At 36.8% G+C, this 20972-nt stretch overlaps 4 protein-coding genes across 4 annotated transcripts; 1 reads left to right on the forward strand and 3 right to left on the reverse strand.

The window, feature by feature from the left end:
- Nucleotides 1–72: 72 nt before the first annotated feature.
- On the reverse strand, nt 73–800 carry LOC133712955 (uncharacterized). Its single transcript, XM_062139075.1, has 2 exons — nt 375–800; nt 73–255 (listed from the first exon to the last, which is right to left on the reverse strand). Exons 1-2 carry the CDS (start codon nt 742–744, stop codon nt 197–199), a joined length of 429 nt encoding a protein of 142 aa, XP_061995059.1. The 5' UTR covers nt 745–800; the 3' UTR covers nt 73–196.
- A 1412-nt stretch (nt 801–2212) lies between these two features.
- On the reverse strand, nt 2213–3429 carry LOC133708449 (protein PLANT CADMIUM RESISTANCE 9-like). Its single transcript, XM_062133909.1, has 4 exons — nt 3286–3429; nt 3099–3170; nt 2789–2998; nt 2213–2400 (listed from the first exon to the last, which is right to left on the reverse strand). The coding sequence occupies exons 1-4, from the start codon at nt 3395–3397 to the stop codon at nt 2324–2326; spliced, it is 471 nt and encodes a 156-aa protein (XP_061989893.1). The 5' UTR covers nt 3398–3429; the 3' UTR covers nt 2213–2323.
- A 5940-nt stretch (nt 3430–9369) lies between these two features.
- LOC133710545 (probable carboxylesterase 17) lies at nt 9370–10581 on the forward strand. The gene has a single exon (XM_062136646.1). It carries the CDS (start codon nt 9418–9420, stop codon nt 10501–10503), a length of 1086 nt encoding a protein of 361 aa, XP_061992630.1. The 5' UTR covers nt 9370–9417; the 3' UTR covers nt 10504–10581.
- A 3824-nt stretch (nt 10582–14405) lies between these two features.
- Nucleotides 14406–20470, reverse strand: LOC133710023 (serine/threonine-protein phosphatase 2A 65 kDa regulatory subunit A beta isoform). The gene is made up of 13 exons (XM_062135994.1): nt 20332–20470; nt 19265–19680; nt 18544–18790; nt 17331–17443; nt 16994–17073; nt 16606–16747; nt 16417–16497; nt 16022–16126; nt 15651–15833; nt 15430–15522; nt 15159–15298; nt 14993–15059; nt 14406–14902 (listed from the first exon to the last, which is right to left on the reverse strand). Exons 2-13 carry the CDS (start codon nt 19655–19657, stop codon nt 14783–14785), a joined length of 1764 nt encoding a protein of 587 aa, XP_061991978.1. The 5' UTR covers nt 19658–19680; nt 20332–20470; the 3' UTR covers nt 14406–14782.
- Nucleotides 20471–20972: the final 502 nt, after the last annotated feature.

Genomic DNA, 20972 nt, shown 5'->3' on the forward strand with positions numbered 1-20972 from the left:
AACAGATCGTGTTCATATTGAATACGGAACAAATGAATAAAATTAGTACAGTTTAAACAGTCACTATATCTGATACTCTTTCTTATTGCTTCTAAATAATCTGGGCTAAAAAGAATATAACTAGCTTAACTTATCCAATTTATTGATAAAATTTCTGGGTGAGACATAAATTGCAGGCAATAACTTGTTTTCATGATCAGTGCTTGTTCTCCACTCGCTTGTAAACTTTTCTGTCATTCACCCTTCCTCCTGTTCCTGGTAAGAACATCAATAAGTTAGTGAAATTGATTTATTAAAGAAGATCAACCTTTTCAATTTTTTTTTTTTTTTGGTTTAAGAGAACAAGATTCAAAGAAATGATGAGAGTTACATACTTGGCTTGTAATTTCTTCTGGATCTTCCAGTACTTTGAGGGATGAAAACTCCAGTCCCAGTGCTATTTCCCCACGAATTTGCAAGCTGAACTGGTACTGCTACTGAATTAGTAATGTACTCATTTTGCCACAAGCTCATACTGCCTTGTGATGATGTGGAGCTTAAGCTACATGGCTTTGTGACACTAGCATAAGATGGCTTAACGATTTTGGTCTCTGGAAAATCATCATTCTGATCTCCAGTCAAAATCATAATCTGCCTCCTCATCTCAGCATAGAATTCATCATCATCCTCCTCAAGAAATTCAAGACTGGGTTTTGCGTTCATGCCCATGTCAAAGTTGAACTGAGGACTCAAATCAAACTCCATGGCAAAGTTGGATTTTTTTTTTTTTTTTTTTTGCCTTTCTGAATTCTGATGGTATTGGTGACTAGGGTTTTGGTGTAGGAATGAGTGAACGGGATGAACTTATATATAGGGTTTAGGAAATAAAATACACTGTTTGTGGTCAATAGAATTGTTTTGGAAAAATGCTGATTTGCATTTCTGTCTCCCAAATGAATCCAAGTCCAGGAATATGTCTCTGTCCCTACATTGGAACTTTCCTAATTTTTTTGTGCATATTAAATTCCTTATGCCTATTCAAGCAAGTAGATGAGAATAAGTTTGCAAAATTCATTTCCTATAATATCCAATTTAGCAAATCCAGGAACCTGATAAAATTCATAGAATTTGCTTGTTGACACTTTAGAGTATCGTTTTGCTGATAAACCACTCTGCCGATAATTGGTTGACCAATACTATGCAATGTCCCAAGTTCACCAACATTCAACAAAATTAATAATAATAATGATTAAGAATAATAAACAAGTTTCTTTTTTCTTTTGTTTTTGGTTGAAGAGCTAGGAATATGTGGGGAGTAGAAGTCTCCCTACCGCTCACTTTTATTAATCAAGGAAGAACACAATAGGAGGGGGACCAAAGCAACCCTTCCAAGGCAACCAATAAGAATACAATTTACCGAAAATGAAATTGAGGAATACCTAAAATGTCGTTGTTATAGTGAGATAAAAGAAAAGGAGGAGTGTACTATAATTTGCCAACGCATCAACTAACTTATTACCTTCTCGGAAAATATGAGAAGCAACAGAACGTCATTTGAGACATTCGACATAAACAATTAAACTAAGGGTGGTTCTAGAACCGAGTAAATCGAATTGTGCCAAATCAAATCATAAACCGAAGTTATTTCTACTAACGAAGTTGCCAAAGTTATTTCTACTTTAAAATTAAATTTTATTTTTGCCAAATCGATAAAACATTAAATTAAGAAAAGATTTTGCCCAAAATAAGGGAAAATCATATACCGAGTAAATCGAATTGCTGATCATATATGGTTTTATTGTAATTATGTCAGTGAATGTAATTGAACTTAACTGGAACTTACCAATTCAGTAGCAGTTCACAAGTCCAAATCTATCAGTTCGACCGAATCGGCCTATTATGAAAAATTTAAATTAAATGCATTTGAGGTCCTAAGTTTGAGTCTAACAATTCAACCTAATCATCCAATTATGGAAGATTCAAATTAAATGCATTTGAAGTAAATAAAACTCAGACTTGTGACCTCACATGTACGAGATTTTTGTATTCTCCGTTCCGTGAGGATAAAACACAATTTTTATGATCTTCAAAACTGTAATGAATTTTTCATCAACCAATAGAGTGAATCTCATTATAATCCAAACTTTTTTTGAATAAAATTATAATCCAAACTTGCAAACATACAAATATTGAAGATTTACAATCCAAAAGAACATGCCATAAACCACCACGGTTGTGAAATATCGTTCCTAATCAAATCAAACACTTGCAAATACTAGGCTATAACCAAGTCAAACACACAACAAGTTATGTTGACGTTAACATGCCATTGCCGGTTCGACAATTAACGGGCCATTGCTGGTTCGACCATCGGAGGCTTCACTCCTTCTCGGTTCCACTTCTCAACATTGGCTTGCCACCCTTCAAAATCAACAACGCAATTGTTGGTAATGTAAATAGAACCAACTTCTTTACTATTTAAACTTGTCTATTACTGCCGAGTTTAATTTACTGATACATTAATCTTTTGAGTAACACGTTTGGCATAATCATAATTAAATAATTTCTTGTATTAATTGGGTCTTTTAGTGAACTGTGACTTATTGATAAGTTATAAATCTAACATCGGGTTCGATTCTCACTAACATATGTAATGGTGGGCAGGCTAAGGATTTAAAAAAAAAAAAAAAAATGGGCCTGTGCATAGGCTCCTATCTAAACGGTGAACATGATGGTCCTAATGTATTCCAACGGCCCAATACATATCTGTAGGCAATTAAGTTTAGACTTTAATTAAGAGTGTAGTTACCAATGGAGGGATCAATTCCATGATTTTTGAGTTCTCTATACTCTTGACAAATAGAACAAACACAGCAGAAGCTATGAACCAAAAGATCATGGCATGGCGCTGCTGGTAGTGAGAAGTGTCCTCGCAGTTTGGTTCTATACGAACCAGCATAAAGCCATCCACAGCCTACAGAGGCCAGAACATGGTAGATCGTGCCGGCGACCGCACATGCTGCCATATATTCATTCAAATTAGCTACCTTATATAATAGAAAGTTTACTGACCTGATTATATATGCATGAAAAAGGGTTCATAATCAAGTATTACATACATGTAGTTCCTCTGTCAACAATCTCCGCAATTCGTCCAAAGGCCATGCATGGACAAAAGCAAGTGAAAAGACCTAATTCAAAAGAGCGAAGAAATACAGATGTGTGATAATTTTGTCACGAAAAAGAAGTTAAATACAGAAAGGAAGAAATCAAATTTGAATAACTCCCATGGAAGTGAATTAGTACAATTTGAACGATCCTCCAAACAATCGAAAAGGCCAGTGGACCATTGTCCTTGGGGAGGTTGCTTTTCGGATTGAGCCATATCGCAGTTTCGGGTGGAGTTGTCTGAACTCATTGTTGCAGATATGCAGATGGTAGCTAGCTAGCTTCTTGCTTAATGCCAATCTAGGCTATGGGGTTGGTTCTTATATATAGAGTTCAGCTTGGTGTACTGCATTGTATAACGAACTAATTTCCTAATATATGCTTCATCAGCATAAGGATAATGAGTGGTTTTGTAATCATTTGATAAGATCATAATGAAAGCTGAAGTAGTTTAACAAGAAAAGAATATGAAATTAGTGAGTAAGTTCGGCTATATATGAAGTTTGACCTGACTATATGCAGTGGCTTAATTTGATGGAAGGGATACCCAGCTTCCTCTAATCTTCCATAAATTTTAAAAGAATTTTTTTTTTCAGGTCAAAAGAACCTGAATGGTTAAAGGATATTGCATTTGCTTAGGTAGACTTAAAAAATTTGTAAGTAGGGTTAAGACATAATTTTATAGTGCACCATGATGTACTGATAGGGCATATTACATGAGATTATTTTAGGTGCTGTTTCTGTAACATGTTACTTAGGGTCTAATTTGCAATTTATAATAGATATAAAATTGTTTATTTCTCCTCAATGTGAAAAAAAAAAAAAAACTTAAAAATTAAAAACTATAAACTAACTGAAGTTCATGTCTAAACTATGTAGAATCTAGATCTCTTACTTATATAAAAAATAAAAAATAAACATTTTTCCAAGACCATATTTTCTACCAAAAAAATGTAACACATATTTTTTGCTAAAAATTCCATGTTCTTATTTTTTGACCAAAACTCTTCCACTCTTTAATAATGATTTCAAAACACTTTTCAAACTGATAAAACTAAAAAAATTTCTTTATGATTTTTGAAAGTAAGATTATAATAAAATTCATTCGAGGTTTTAGTGTTTCGTCAATTGAAACATGTTTAAATAATCATGCTATATGAATGGTGAACTAAAGGTACAGGAGAATTTAAAAAAAAAAAATTAAAAAATGTTAACGAGGTTTAACCCGTTTCAAGATGTCATTGCGTTCCACAAATACCCCACATATAACACCGTCCAGGACCATGTTATAATTTCCCCACAACATAATATGAAGTTTGACCTACTATATGTAAGGGCTTAATTTGATGAGGGATACCAGTTTCCTTTAATCTTCCATAGTTTTTAAAACAAATTTGTTTAGGTCAATAAGAAGCCTGAATGGTTAAAGGAAACAATCAATATTAATCAATAGAGGTTATATGCTATATATCCTTTCCAGGAAAATGCAGGCTTACGTAGACTTATAAAATTGTGTATTGTAAATTTGTAACTTGTAAGCATGATTTTGAGTTGGTGCTGGTCAAATGGTACATCCAAATTCCTACCCCTTCACTAAATAAACATTACCAGAATAATGGAGATAACTGTTGCCTTAACCGTTAATTACCAAAAGGCACGTACCGAGAATAATCAAAAATATTTAAATATCTATACACCCTCTGGTTAAAAGTGAAAGTACGGCGGCTTCAAGTCCTCAACATTTTGGCTACGACACATATCTGATATACACAAATGTACTCTAGCATGGCCGAATTGCAGAACGAGCCACTCCCTTCGGCCCCATCGGCGCCACCCCCAAGTCCTCGGATTACACCACCACCATCAGCACCACCTCTTCCTTTTGATTTGAATGATCAGCCCCTCACAACCACCGGCGTTCCGGTCATGCCAGTGACCCTTCCTCATTCCCCAGCCCCTTGGTCCACTGACCTATGCGATTGTTGTGACGATCTCAGCAGTTGTAAGTCCGATCATATGTAATATTATGCATGCATGGGTAATATCATTTGTTTTAAAAGATACATAAAAGAAACTCGAACTGTTTTCTTTTGATCCATCTAGGTTGCTTAACGTGTTGGTGTCCATGTATAACATTTGGACGCATTGCAGAAATTGTGGACAGGGGATCATCTTGTAAGTTTAATTGTTAATTTCAAGTCGTTTCTAACAGCAAATTATATTGGAAAATTAGAATTAAAATTTTGTTAATTTCCATATGCATGCATAAGTAACATACTGAATATGCAGCATGTGGAGTGAGTGGAATACTTTACAGTTTGATGCTGTGCTTGATGGGTTGCTCGTGTTTGTATTCGTGCTTCTATCGATCTAGACTGAGAGGGCAGTACTTCTTGGAGGAGAAGCCATGCGCAGATTGCTGTGTCCATTTTTGCTGCGAGGTATGCGCTCTGTGCCAAGAGTATCGACACCTTCAGAACCAGGGCTTCGACATGTCCATAGGTTGGTATGGCAACGTCCACAAGCAGAGGCGACTAGCCGCAATGCTGCCACCGCCGGCAATAATGCCTCCACAACTTCAGACCGGCATGAACCGTTAGCCGATTACATATGTAGTTACATTACGACAATCCTATATATGTATATTTAATATGTTCTTGTACGTGCAGCGACTGGAGTCTTACCTATATATAGTACTCTCCATTGGTGAAGACTTATAATAAAAGGACGAGTCCCCCGATTTTTGTTTTGTTACATCAACAAGTTATATATCACAATAAAATGATCGAGCTTTTGCTGCGTTGCACAATGTGTGAAATTTGCACTCCTATTTTTACATCCCACAATCCCCTATGATTTTTATAACATTTGTTATCTCCAACTCTTATTTTCATACCCGAATTACCCTTGATTACTCCAATATTTTTTTTTTGTCTGAAATGATTGTGCGACAGCCTTCTCTCTTTAATGAAAACAACCCTTCTCTCTCATATGTTCTGATCCAAACCATCTTCACTTCTCCTTGGTGAGTTCACGCAAAACAAACTAATGTGAGGAGTTAATTTGATTATACTCTTGCAACCCAACTGAGAAAGATATTTATGACCATTTTGGGGAAATTAATTGATACTTGAGAGGAGGATTTTCGGGGAGGACAAAGGATTTGAATAAGAGGGTGAAAGTGTAGACTTTCAATTCCCAGGGAAAGTGGAAGCTTTGCAATTCTGATGTCTGTTTTTATGATTTCCCTCACTGGTTTCGCTGCTTTTTAATCACAGACTTTCAATTCCCAGGATTTTAAGAATCCACACTTCCAAAGCGATCAAAATCCCTCAATCAAAGGGTATGGAATTCATTACATATCAATCAAATATTCAAAACTGTGGGCATATTCATTTGATAGCTGGAGAAGATGAATGAAGTAAGAAAACAGAGAGAGAGAGAGAGAGAGAGAGAGAGAGAGAGAGAGTTTCGGTGTGAGAGGAGAGTTGGGCCAGTGGGATGAAAATATACGGGTACTTTTGGAAGATAAATGTAAGGGAGTGTGGAATGTAAAAACAGGAGTGCAAATTTCACACTCCTTCGGAAAACTCGTTTCTAACATTTGGAAAATGACCAAATGACCTTAAGAGACAAAAGTATTCTGACATGCATGAGCTTTCTTATATACAAACATTTCTACTTTTTAACCTAAGAATTATTCTTAAAAAATTATAAAATTAAAATGCATTAATCACAATAGAGGATAAATATGCTCATTCACTCCTGAAGTGAACTTAAGAATTGTCCATATGGTATTATGGTGTTTATCTTCTGGATTCCAAATGAAAAATAAAAATAAAAATTATGGGATTGGCCGGATTGACCGTTTTGTTTTTTTTTTTTCTTGAATAAAGGTGTATACATCAATACCCTTGCAGAAATCATGGAAAAATCCAAAAGTAGAAATTTATTCACAAAAACGGCGTGCTATAATACGGCATTAATTTTGACATATCATATACGAGTAATAGACATTTGAGAGTAGCTAGATGAAAGTATTTTTGAGCACCTTCTTTTGACTCCCGTGATCTTAAATCCGGAAAACTATCTATATGGATGAATGTGGACTAATTATGTAACACTGAGAAGCCCCAATTCAAAAGCTTTTGAGTACGCAAACAACACTTTCTGGTGAGCATGTTCCATGGATGTCCTGAAAAACAGGGAGGTTGTTGATTAGCTAGTGCTTGATTTTCAAAAGCCATTTGAATCACTTTATATCGATATTTGAATCACTTTATATCGATTTCTACAAGCTATAGCCCACAAACCAAAGCTTCAACAAGTGGAAGAGCTACTAGAAATCCAGAATGCTCGATCTGCTTCAACTTAATTGGGTGGATGATGTCCCAAACAGTTCCCTAGATCCAAAAGGTAGATCGATGTTATTGGGAGGCAACCAAAAGTTGGGGCCCTTATGTTGTGCTTTGACTCCACTAAAGCTATATACAGCTCGTGTCCCTTTAAATGTCAACATTGTCATGCACAAATTCTAAAAGCTATTTCCAAGCGAGCAGCTATCTGTAATTTAGGACATTATATGGTTTCACATATATCATAATGATGTTCGCTTTTAATTAACGGATTGAGCTCCTCTGAAGTGCAGTTATTGTAAAGTTCCTTAAATCACCATCCTCCAAGTAATTCAATGCATATAATTATGCCACATCGATCATATGTGTTTCTTCCTTTGTAACTGACGTTAAATTACCGTATTCTCCATCCATTAAGCTACCGACCTGCATCCACTATCAATCTTCCTCCTTTCATTCTTCTTCTTCTTCTGCTCGATCCTTTCTGTTCCTATGATTAATTGTTTCGGGTAACTGTGATATGATTATCTGAGAATATGATCAAAGAACAAAGAGGCTTTGATCAAAGGATCGTGTCGCCTCTGCATTTATGCTTAGAAATTTGTTTTTAGATGTTGAACCTTGAATGTAAAAGATTAACCCTAGTAATTTGTTTGTTTTCTACCAAAAATTTCCAATTCGATGATGTGGGCTTTCCGGTGAATTCAATCCCTTCAATGGCTAATAGGATAGATAAATAGCTTATAGTGAGTTCTGTCTCAAGAATTAGCCCATGACAGATTGAAAAAGCTATTGCAGTTCATAAACTAAATGATGAATTAGCTATTGGACAAGCATATTTGGTGTGCTTGATCGAGATCCCGGCCAGTTCTTCATTGGTCAGTGTGAAAATTCCGATGAAAACAATAGAACACAAAGAAGAAATCTAACAAAAAAAAAACATAGGAGGAAAAGATTTTGATTTTCTTAACTAGTTAATGTGAGTAACGACAAAAGTTAGAGAAATATGGTATTAAATGATGTAGGTTCATATTCACCATTAAACTTATTGGAAGGTTCTGATTTTATGAAATTTACTAAATTCACGAGTAGCACTTTAGAAGAGCCGGATCCGTATTTAACTTCTGTTTAGCAATTGCGTTTTAACTCTAGACCACATTACTATGTCGTTCACAATGGGTAGGCTACATTCCACGAACACTTGGGTGTTCATTTACTCACTAATGAGAAGCCGAATAACAAAGATTGAAATGTCTTAGTACTTAGTAGAGCTAATTCACATTACTTTTTTAAATGAAGCAACATCAATTCGTCGGACTTGGCTTCTCTGCTATAATTTACTTTGCTATAATTTGCTTGGATTTCATCATAGCCGTCAGATATAGTTTTAAGGGCCAGCTGATGCCACATCAAGAAACATCAAGAAGTTTTAAGGGCCAGATGATGCACTTTTTTTTCTAGCAAATTATAGTTATAGCAGAGAAATCAAATCCCAATTCGTCACCTTAGTTTGGTATAGTGGACCTGACATGGCATATCTGACATGTGATCATATGCTTAAACAATAATTTTATCTTGGGGTATTTTAGTACAAAAAGTTGGTACCGTAAATTAGGTGTAAGAGATTTTTGGTTAATTAGGTGTAAGAGATTGATTGCACATCACTTAACACAGTCGATTATTCAAGACTTGTCTATGTTCAGAGTATCTAACTCCCTCTAGGCCCCCTGATACACTTGATCCACGTGAAGACACGTGGTAATTACCACCAATCCTGTCGAAACATCTAATTTACTTCGCCCTTTCCTTTTCATCCTATATAAGGATCTGCAATTCTGCTTACACACCCATAGTAGTTTCAAATCGATCTTTTGCTAGCAGGCATTCTCTATATTTCTATCTTCTCCTTGTCATAATGAGAACACAAAAAATGGTGCCTGCTATCACCTTAGATCCAAGCTATTTCAACCAAAAGACCAACAACACAGTCGACCATCATTACCAGCATGAGAACATTGTGATCGAGGAAATCAAAGGGCTTATCAAAGTGTACAAAGACGGACATGTGGAGAGACCGCAGATCGTCCCGTGCGTCACGGCCGCTGTGGCCGATCCGGAGTTAGGCGTGACATCCATGGACATAGTCATTGACAGGTTCACAAACGTTTCCTCACGTTTCTATGTTCCGAAACGCCACGGGATGAATTCGATGAAGAAGCTCCCTTTGCTGGTGTATTTTCACGGAGGTGGGTTTTGCGCTGGCTCCACCGCTTGGAGTTGTTACCATGAATTTTTGGCAAAGCTAGCGGCCAAAGCTGGTTGCGTAATCATGTCGGTAAATTACCGGTTGGCCCCCGAACACCCTCTTCCGGCGGCTTATGAAGATGGACTCAGAGCCCTTGTGTGGCTAAAACAACAAGCTTTTTGTGAACGTGGTGGGGAGGAGAATAACCAGTGGTGGTCAACGCAGTGCGACTTTTCTAGAATATTCTTGGTGGGGGATAGTGCTGGTGCCAATATAGCCCATAATGTGAGCACAAGACTGCTTTGTTCTGGGACAATTCTATTGCCTTTAATAATTAAAGGTGTAATTCTGGTGCAACCATTTTTTGGGGGAGAAGCAAGGACGAGTTCGGAGAAGTACTACTACATGGTGCAGCCACGTCAGTCGGTGTTGAATCTGGCAGCTTCGGATACCTACTGGAGATTGGCACTGCCGGCCGGTTCCAACCGCGACCATCCATGGTGCAACCCTTTGGCTAACGGCTCGTGTTTCGGTTCGGATAGCGTGGCGATGATGGTGTGTATTTCGGAGTTGGACATATTGAAAGATAGGGAGTTAGAGTTTTGTGCTGCAATCGCTAGAGCAGGGAAGAACGTGGAGACTCTGGTGTACAGAGGTGTAGGGCACGCGTTTCAGGTACTAGATAAGTCTATGCTCGCACAAACTCGATGCCATGAGATGATAGCTCATATTAAGGCCTTTGCTGAAAATAACTAGCTAGAAGTATAGGGTACAAATGCTACGCTTATTGTGATAAGAAATGAGAAGTTACACGTTAGAAATATTGTGGATTAATTCATGAAAATCACTTATCCCATCCCATCTATTTTAGAGAAGCATCTATAATATTCATATTTAAAAGGAAAGTAAATAACCCTCATACAATGCATCATCATCTAATCAGGATAGCTTGCTGCCTTAATTTAGTTTTGATAAAAAAGAGGAAGTACATGGCCAGTAAAAAACTGAAAACTAGATAGAGCAACAATTTTCTCGAACAGAAACAAGTTGAAACTCTCAAAATGTTATTTTATATGGAGGAGTGGAATTCACACTCTCCATCTTACAATCCACATATATGTTTCATTTTCTAGTACTTAACATCACATATTTTACAATTCACACTACAAAAAGACAAGATTTAAAATATTAAAAAAGGAAGCATGAAGTGTGGATTGTAAAATGAATAGTGTAAATTTTACTGTACACACACATTTACATATTTATATTACAGATATGTACATGTACATATGTATATACGCACATACACACGTATTTTCATTCTCATTCTCAGGTAAAATCAATATATGTATATGTATATTGTATATATACATACATATACATCCATCCATCCATCTTTTTGATACTTTAATTCCTGACATGGTTTTACAATGTCGCATTACATCGATCATAGATAGCTAGCAGAGGATATATGTATGCTTTAAACAATTTTCATTGTATTTTAAGTAAGAGGGGCAAGATTAGAGCTTAAAGGAGATTGTAATGTCTGCACTCCTAACCGTAGGAGAACGTTAAAATATGGTTGATGAAGGTCGGAAACCTCTCACATGCCATATGCCCTCGGGCATGAAGGTTCGTGGTCGAGGTTTCCTTAATACCCTACACTTCACAACCTTCGTCTACAAACTTCATCATACATTCTTGCTCAAATGAGTGTTCCAGATGAATTTCGTGCTGAAACATCAAAGAACAATGTTGGTTAATTAATTTATTAATCAACTAAATCAAAACCAAATAGATATATGGTAACCACTACTCCAATTTCCCAGCAAGAAACTAATATCTACCTGAGGTTTAGATAGCATTGACAATCCCTTTCTTTCTGCTTGTTTCTCTTCTGATTCTGAAGCTCCTTCCATGCTGTGAAGAGGCATATATATGAAATGAATTGGTGATTAGGGGAAAAGATTTGAACTACTATTTTTGCTAGCTATCTTTATTGTGTGCGTGCTTATAATCGTTTTTATGGGTCTGTATTTATAAGCAAGTAAAGCAACTATCCCCAGCATGATCGATCACCTGCAACCAACCAAAGCTAGTTCGTAAATAACACTATGGGGGATCGAGTTGGTGGGAACCAGGTGCGAACCATCGGTCGTTGTCTACAATTTGCCTCAACCCCCGAAAACAAAGTCTTACTGGCACAGACAATCTCTAAGGTCCATCGCGATTGAACCATCAATGATAAGTGGTGTGCATACAAGGCACGTTTTATAACTACTTAGCTCCTTTGAATTACAGAACGTGCCACATTTCCTCCTCACCTTACTAGTACTCTAAATATGGGTCTTATTATGCTTAAATATGGTTCTGCGTTCTGACTTAAGAATTTAAATATCTTCGGAATTATTAGATAACCAAAGAACGATCTCTCCCCTCATCTTCTGTATGCCTTCCTACACCAAACATGCTGATCAACACCACCAACACCAATTCTCTCTCCCCTCCATCCTTTTCTCTGTTTGAAGCTAATTCAATTTTGAGTCTTGTAATGCTGAGCTTGGTATATCTTTTAAATGCATTCACTATATATACACACACATAGATCCTACTCAGAGTGAAGCTTCACTTTGAAATTAAAGTGCGCATTTAGAGTTTAGGGTCACTTTTCTGTCGCATATCCACATCTCGACCGTTCAGTTTTTAGGTACTAATGTATAGATCATCTTTGCAAATTTTCAACCAAATTGATGATCGTTAAGGCATTGATAACTGTCTTAAAGCTAGTACGGTTTGGGTTGGACAGATTCAGTTCGTTCGTTGATTTAAGCAAGTTAGATGCCTTAACGATCATCAATTTAACTGAAAATTTGCAGAGATGATCTATACATTAGTACCTAAAAACTGAAAGGTCGAGATGTGAATATGCGACCGAAAAGTGACCATAAACTCTAAATGCGTACTTTAATTTTAAAGCGAAGTTTTGTTCTGAATAATATATATATATATATATACAGTCCGGCTACGGTGCGGACGGTACGGATTTCCCGTTTTCCCCCACTTTCCGATCACATTTTCACATCTTAACCGTTCAGTTTTTAGGTCCTAATGTATAGATCACCTTTGCAAAATTTCAGCTAATTTGGTGATCGTTAAGGCATCCAAAACTGCAAATTACAACAATGTACACGAACGGTTCCGGTTCGACAGATTCGGTTCGTTCGTGTAAATTGCAGTTTTGGATGTCTTAACTCTAGTTAGTTAATATGCGTATAAAACTTCAATACGCGTATAATTGAAAAAAAACTTCAGTACGGCGTATTGAAATTGTAGACTCGGGTTTTTTCGCGTATTATTGAGTTCGACCTTTTAAAACACGTTTTATACAAGTATCCGTTTTATACGGAGTAAAAATACTTGGAATTTGAAAAAAAAATTAAAGCGCTAGTTAATTAAAACGCGTATAAAACTTCAGTATGCGTATAATTAAAGAAAAACTTCTATATAGCTTATTGTAATTCAAGCGCCTGATTATATTTTACTTGGGTGCCATATCCTTTTTTTCATGTTTTATCACATATCATAAATGATATAAAATAAAGCAAGAGTTTAGAGTAGATTATTAGTTATTTTCTTACAAAAATAGTGTTTTATATATCCGTATTTTTGAACCCGTTTTTTCTATTACTTGTCGAATTATACACGTATAATTCAAACTTATAAATTTTCCGTATCGCGTTTTTTGACCGAATATTTGACTGTATCGTTAGACTAGGTAAACCGAATAATACACGTACGTTTCTTTGCCAAATTATACGCGTCCCGTTTTTTACTAACTAGGGTCTTAACGATCACCAAATTGGCTGAAATTTTTCAGAGATGATCTATACATTAGGACCTAAAAACTGAACGGTTAAGATCAAAATATGTGATCGGAAAGTGGGTGAAAACCGGAAATCCGTACCGAAATTTCAGTACGGACGTCCGCACCTGAGAAAAATCGTATATATATATATAACAAAAAATAAAAAATAAAAAGCAAAGAAGGACCCATGAATAACCCGCGAAAGGGTTAACTTAAATCACCTTAGTATCGCTATCAAACTATTGACGGGAGAAAATGGATCTCATCATGAAGCAGTACGGAGTCCACACTAGGCTACCATTCAGAAAACCACCAAACGAGTATTCTCCATTTTCACGTGGGTTGGCAGCTGGGTGGAGTGGAGACCAAACTAAACTGGCATGCCAAGCCGAAAGCACCTCAATTCGAATTTTCGATGCAAACAAAAATCTAATAGTAGCAGGATGGTTGGGAACTTAGCTTGGGAAGAACATGTCTGGATGATTATCTAATACTAAAAATGTTTGTATTGTAAGCTTGTACGATTTGGTCTAGTGTCACTAATCCACCCTGTATAAATAAGAGCTTCTAAACTTGACTCTCGGACTAGTTGTTTATGATAAAAAAAAGAAAAAATGGTTGTATCATTCTTTTTATTTGAAAAAGAAGAAATAACTGCAAAAGTGCACGAATTGAAACCACAAGAGTTGACATATTGGACCACTCTCGACCTTGAAACCTAGTTAAGCTAGGGTAAGTCAAGCTACCTACTGCATGGTACCAACCAAGATGCATGTAAGAACACCGGAAAGCATGGATTTGGGAAAATTTACCTTCAACAATCAGTTCAATAATACATATTATTCACCAACAAAATAAAATGGATGTCCAATTCTAAACAATATTGTCCTACCCACGAAGGCCTGATAGAAACAACAACAAATTGCTGACCCGGATAAAGAAAAAATACAAAAAAAAAAAAAACGGGGGAATCTGAAAGCTTATTATCATACAACTATAACATATACGAGATGACTAAACTTCAGTAGCCAAAACGGTCCCGCATGTTAGGCACAAAGTACTAGCACACTCAGAAGCTCCAGCAAAGAACATATAACTACTCTGATCTGCAGAAATGGTATTTTCCTCTTAACCATTACTCTTGAACAACTAGTGCAAAAAGAAACCTGGCTAGCTTGACATCATAACATGATCAATTGCTTGAAGTGCCTGGGTAGCAAAAAATCGGACATCAACATCTGGATCCTCACTGAGCTCAACCAAAGTGGGACGAATTGTCTTCTCCACCACCTGCATCATAAAAATTTTCATGTCACGTGAAATTAAATGAATTGCACAATATTCAGTAATTAACTTGTTAAGATTCAGGTAGATACTCACCGACTGATCAACTATGGGGATAAGGGACTGCAGCACCTTTGCCACATTGAACTTAATGTTGGGTACTCTGAAGAGGAAACAAAACAGAATCAGGCCAGCAAACAAAGCATCTCTCCACTCCATCCTATCCTTTCTATTTCATAGACAGTCTATAGAATATAAATACCTGTCCTTTGACGCAGTGACAACCACTGGCAGCAGTTTTGAACATGTGATTTCTGAACCCATAACGGGGGCAAGGAGGCAGATTGCACGCAGAATTGTCATTCGATATAAATAGTGTGGATTGTCAATCATCTCCAGAACCTACCCAAATGGTTTGTCAATGCATATCTCTTTTAAAATTAAAAAAAAAAAAGTGTATAACGGTAGAATGCATAACAAAAATAATTCCAGTCCCCCATGACAAAGCTGATAGGAATGGAAAGTCACAGTACCTGTGGAACAATGTGCTGCATTGCCCATTCTGGACCAAATTCTTCAGCAAGGCGCTTCAAATTATTAGCAGCAGCATCACGAATCGAGTAAACCTGCAATAAATCCCAAAGATAATAAGCACGGGGAAAACTTTGCAACGGATATCGAAGATGATAAAACAGAGAAATGTGAAGTGACTTGAATTTAAAATCTTTCTTATTAAAAGTGGTTATCCACTAACCTTATCCTGCAACCACTGCATGCAAAGGGAACCGAGCTTATCATCAAAGAACCCTACACCCAGCTGACTTGCCAACAAAGGTATGTACTCTATAATTGCAAGTCGAACCCTCCAATGTCTATCCTCCGCGAGTTCAACTATGGCTGGTAACAAGGATTGAGATAGCAAATCGATTCCAATAACCTGCAAGACCGACTTGCTTAGGCATCCACTAAAAAGCTATATATACATATATTTTTTTTCCTTGGCACCGACTGAATAATAAGGTTTGACAAGACATAAAAAGGAATGTCCCGACCTAACCAAAGATGCATGGGAAAAAGTATATAATGCATTTAGCTCCAACATTACTTTCTCAAACTTGAACTGACCTGATTCACTTGATCAAGCTTGCTAATGATATTGAGGCGCACATCAGGAAATTCATCCTTCAGAAGTGAAAGAAAAATGGGAAGAAGCTGCTCAATTGTAGCATCCTGCAATTTGGAAAAATGTAAATCCACTACAAACTGTGTATAGCAAACTCAAACTAGTAACGATTATCAATGACATAAGTTGGAAGTTTAAATTGACTTGTGCAAATTAGTCATCTGAATCTAACTTTGGAGTATGAACCGGATACACATTTGATTATTATTTTTCGCACATTTTACAGATATGGAATATCCAACACATGTTCATCTAATCCATCCAACCACTATAACTCATTTGATGTAAAAGTAAAATAATAACAATAACTACACTGATCACTATATGGCATTCTCACCTTTCCTAATACAAGAGCCATTCCCATGATAACTGAAGCCAAAGCAGATCGGACATGTTGGGAAGAATCTGATGACAGTTCCTGTAAAATGCGGTTATGAAGTATTACAATAGGTAATAGAAAAGTGAGTATATGGTGAAGTTGATAATTGACACCTAAAAAAGGTGAAAATTTTTAAAGCATGTGCACCTTCACACAGGGAAGAATATGCTGAATGGCAAGTTCGGGATTTAAAATCCGACAAAACTTAGTAACTTTTCCAGCAGCTGCTATACGTACTTCAGCCTCATTATCTCGAAGCAATCGCACGTATGCTGGAACCAAGTCCGTCCTTCAAATACAACCACCACAAACGAAAATATTTCAAATGAAGAAAACAGCCAAAGGCTATTACTACATGGCAAGAGATGCATGGCTTAGCTGAACAAAAACTAACTTTGTATATTGTCTAATTTACAGAAAATCTATATAATAGTGGCATTCAAACATTAATTCCATAAATCAATTAACTAACAGATGTCATATATAATAAAATTCTAGGAACAATAGCCAATTTCATACAGTATGATGGCAATACCTTGTAGGGTCAGGCCCCACAGCTTCACAAAGCTCATATAGTTGATTTGCGACCATATATCGCACACGCCAAGATTTGTCCTTTTCAGAAACAAAGGAAAAATAAATAAGAAACAGATAAACAAATTTTAATGATATCTTTGATGCAGAAAACTGCTGGTAACTCCACGATGCCTTAGTATTGTAATCATTAATGCAGCTGTTATATGGCCGTAGCCGCAGTACACAGTATAAATATAACTTGGAGAACCAAGCTTCAGGTACGAAGTCACAAAGGCTAACCAGAACAAACATCAAGAAACCAAATATAGATTCAAAATTCAAAATATTAGCTCTACCTGCGAGAAGTTGACAATAACAGGGAGGATATGCTGAACACAATCTTGGGGCTCCAATAACTTGCCAAGAGCAGCACAGCCCTCAACAGCCAATAGTCGAACAGAATCTTGATCTGAGATAAAATTATAAAAATTGATAAATCATATTTTCAATCAAAAACAGATAATTAACTAAAAAAACATAATAGCAAAAGTGAGGATGCAAGAGAGAGGCTGCATAAACATAGGATGCCATATTTATTTTTCTTCAATCAACTCCTCATCTGGATTCCAGCCTTACACGTACTATAGATCCAATAAAATATGTTCAAGAATGACTTGCACATGCAATCAAATGAAAAATATGTCCAAGAAACTAAACAGCAACAGTCCTTATCCTTCTTGCCATCTTATGATACATGTCATACGTGTACACATTCTGCATTGGTTTTGCAGTTTACGGCTCTATTTGAAATACATGTGATACACATCACTGGTGCACTCAATATGAAAAGAAAACTTACAGTAAATTACATAATATAAGAAAAAATGGATCCACAGCTTCCCTACTGGACTTTCTATCATAGAGGCCGCTATCAGGCCAGTTAGGTTGTGCAAAATCCATTCGAAAGCTTACATGTTATATTTTCAGTGAAAACATAACATGCTAAGCTATCAGGCATTGCCAGGTTATACTACCAAATAAGCTGATTGCTCCTTTACAGCACCTCTATCTTGGCCACCTAACATGCTATGTTAGTCTCTTAGATATAATGTCTCCACTTTCATCATATTTAATCATCTTTGCTATCCTAATAACCCCCTAATTAATCCCCAAATGAACCGACAGAAACCAAAACTATGCCAATGGCATGCATTATCCTCACTAATGCTAGTTTGATTACTTTTTGAAGGGGTTGTCACAATTCACCTAATCTTACAGGCATGCAACACATGGGCCTAAACAATGCTTCAACAATGCACCACAACTAAGCCAATGGCATGGACTATCCTCAACAATGCTTCTTTGATTACTTTGAAGGGTGTTATCACTATACCCTAATCTTACAGGCATGCAACACATAGGCCTAAAGGGGGATACTAGATTCAATAATTACCAACAGAATAGTAATACCTGACAGCTCAACATAAAGAGAAAACAGTCAACCAAATTAAAAGGATTGCACTACAGATGTGTCACCATCTATTTTACTGAAGGTGAACATTTTATTACCATCTTGTGTAAGATCCTCAAATATAGACATGATATCAGTCTTCAGATGAGCTGGTTCGACAGTTGCTGCAAATTTCCCCAGATTCGTTGCAGCAGACCTCCTAACCATAGGCATGTCATCTTGACACAACTGACTGTATATCGACCGGAGCTCTGTCTTTAATGTCTCTGATGCGCTTGGGTAGGCTATATGAAAAAGCCCACATGCAGAGACTCGGGCTGTAAACCACTCACCAGCCGCCAACCTCTGAGGAGAAGAGATTACAACTATGCATGTATTAGGAAATTAATGAAGGTAAAAGCATAAGAAAATATACTGCAGAAAAACACACGTATGACTTTGATGAATTCATATTGTCACGCAACATCACAGGTGCAACTTTACGATATAAGCTAGAATAGAATATTCTATGCATGAACACTCAGGAGATTACCCAAATCTACTCACTGTCTATCATACAGTCATCCTCCCACACTATTCCCGCCTCCCCCTCTTGTTTCAAGGATAAGTACCTCTTTTACAACTATTTCCAGAAAAATAAAAAAGGATAAAAAAAAATTGCAACCCATGAATCTACATCAGATGCATATAAGCAAGAATCAACATCTATGTGCTCATATAAGCGAGTAAGTATCCACAAAGCCTCAACTAAATATGCCACTCGTATTGCTAGAAAATATTTAAATGATGTTGCACAAAGAAAATAAAATAAGAGCTAACCTTCACAAGAGGAATAAACCAGTTGACTAAATCACCCTCCCTCATCTGAGACCCAATCCTACATAATGACTCCACAGCCTTGTCCCTCACGCAGGTTTCCTCAACAGTGCAAAGGGTTTCCAAGGGTGGGAGCAAAACATGTGCATGTTCCACACCCCCAACATATGGAATGAAGACCCCCAACTCTTCTGCCATTGCAAGAAGTACCTCATCATCATCATCATTGTTTTCGCTCAGAAATGGGATTAACTCCTTCCGCGTTCGATCTTCCCCAAGAGCGCGGGCAATTGTTGATAGCCTGCGGATTGAGTTCAGCCGTAACTGGATGTCGTCATTTTTCAGCTCGTCTATGAGAACGGCTATCGGATATAGCGGTTCATCAACCATAGACATTGTAATTCAACGTTTCCTAAAACCTTCAGCCACAAAAAAAAAATTTAATACTTAATCACGAGGACCACAAGTATCTTTTAACTTGAAAAAAATAAATTTCTAAAAAACTAAGCAAATGACAATGTAGAATCTACAATAATTAACACATTCACCATAATTTCATTTCGGATTTCATCTTTAACTTCGATTCCTATCACTTTCAAGCTATTAAACGGACCGTAATTCAAAAAAAAACCAGCAGATCAACAGCGCAAGAACCAGTTCAAACCCTAGGATTCAAATCACAAAAATGCCAAAAACAACAGAAAACGAGAGATAAAATTCTTTCATTTCAAGGCCGCTAACTCTAACTCTCCGGTTAGCCAAGACAAACATAAATCACCAAAAAAAAAATATGAAAAGCAATCGTCTAATCAACCCTGCGTCGTATACCAACTCATTTATTCAAGCTGAATTGAGCGATTCTTGATTTCCAGGAAACGAAGAACACGAAAAGAGAAACAGGGAATCAGATTTCTTCCTTTCCTTACTTTCCCTTAGTAAATTTTTCAGAGCAATCAAACAGAGGCTAAAGATCAAGCTGGCTCTACATTAAGCAAAACTGTGAAAAAGAAACAAAGCCCTGCATTTTCTATGAGAAAATCGATGAAACTTAGAAGCGGAAATGGTCGTACCGATCTCAATGCTCACCGCCGGCTGCCCCTGATTCGATAATTTGTTAGAGAGGAAAGAGGAGAGAGAGAGAGAGAGAGAGAGCGAGCAATCTGTTAGAGAGAGAAGGAGAGAGACGATCGTGTTATTGTTCTGTGAGCTTTTTAGGGCCCGAATGCATAGAAAAGAGTAGCGGGCTCTGGCAGAAAGTGATCGAGTCGGACCATCAAAGCCCAGCCCAGTAGGGATCCACTTTTTTTTTTTTTTTTTTTTGTGAGTGAAATTCACACACTCTCCCCGTCTTACAATTCACACCCATGCTTCTTTTTTGTATTATAAGTTTTGCCTTTTTGTAGTGTGGATTCTAAAATATGTGATGTAAGATAGTGACAGATGAAACATTTGACTCATTGACGAAGTGGTGTTAGCTCAGTGGTAAGAGCACCCACTACCTAGAATTTAGATCGTGGGTCCGAGTCATCATGGGGGTAGGAGTGAAATGTTTTGATCATCTTTTTAAAAAAGTTAAAAAAAAAAAAAAAAAAAAAAAAAAACATTTGACTCATTAAGTGTGAATTTCAGTATTTCACTCACCTTTTTTGTTTTTTCCTTCATTCTAGGTTGAATAAATAAACTTTACGCGTGCGAAAGACGTATAACATGG

Source organism: Rosa rugosa, chromosome 5 (assembly GCF_958449725.1).
Source record: "Rosa rugosa chromosome 5, drRosRugo1.1, whole genome shotgun sequence".
Taxonomy (NCBI): domain Eukaryota; kingdom Viridiplantae; phylum Streptophyta; class Magnoliopsida; order Rosales; family Rosaceae; genus Rosa; species Rosa rugosa.

Bases quoted from the DNA above. Each gene is read 5' to 3' on its own strand.
- LOC133708449 (XM_062133909.1), bottom strand. From the start codon at position 3,397: ATGAGTTCAGACAACTCCACCCGAAACTGCGATATGGCTCAATCCGAA. The intron at 2,999-3,098 runs GTATGTAATACT...AATATATGGCAG, and splicing joins TGTTGACAGAGGAACTACAT to CATGTGCGGTCGCCGGCACG. The intron at 2,401-2,788 runs GTAACTACACTC...TTGATTTTGAAG, and splicing joins TGGAATTGATCCCTCCATTG to GGTGGCAAGCCAATGTTGAG.
- LOC133712955 (XM_062139075.1), bottom strand. From the start codon at position 744: ATGGAGTTTGATTTGAGTCCTCAGTTCAACTTTGACATGGGCATGAAC. The intron at 256-374 runs GTATGTAACTCT...TGTTCTTACCAG, and splicing joins CAGAAGAAATTACAAGCCAA to GAACAGGAGGAAGGGTGAAT.
- LOC133710023 (XM_062135994.1), bottom strand. From the start codon at position 19,657: ATGTCTATGGTTGATGAACCGCTATATCCGATAGCCGTTCTCATAGAC. The intron at 15,523-15,650 runs GTTAGTGGATAA...GATTTATTGCAG, and splicing joins TGCAGTGGTTGCAGGATAAG to GTTTACTCGATTCGTGATGC. The intron at 15,060-15,158 runs GTATTTATATTC...TTTCCTCTTCAG, and splicing joins GTCACTGCGTCAAAGGACAG to AGTACCCAACATTAAGTTCA.
- LOC133710545 (XM_062136646.1), top strand. From the start codon at position 9,418: ATGAGAACACAAAAAATGGTGCCTGCTATCACCTTAGATCCAAGCTAT.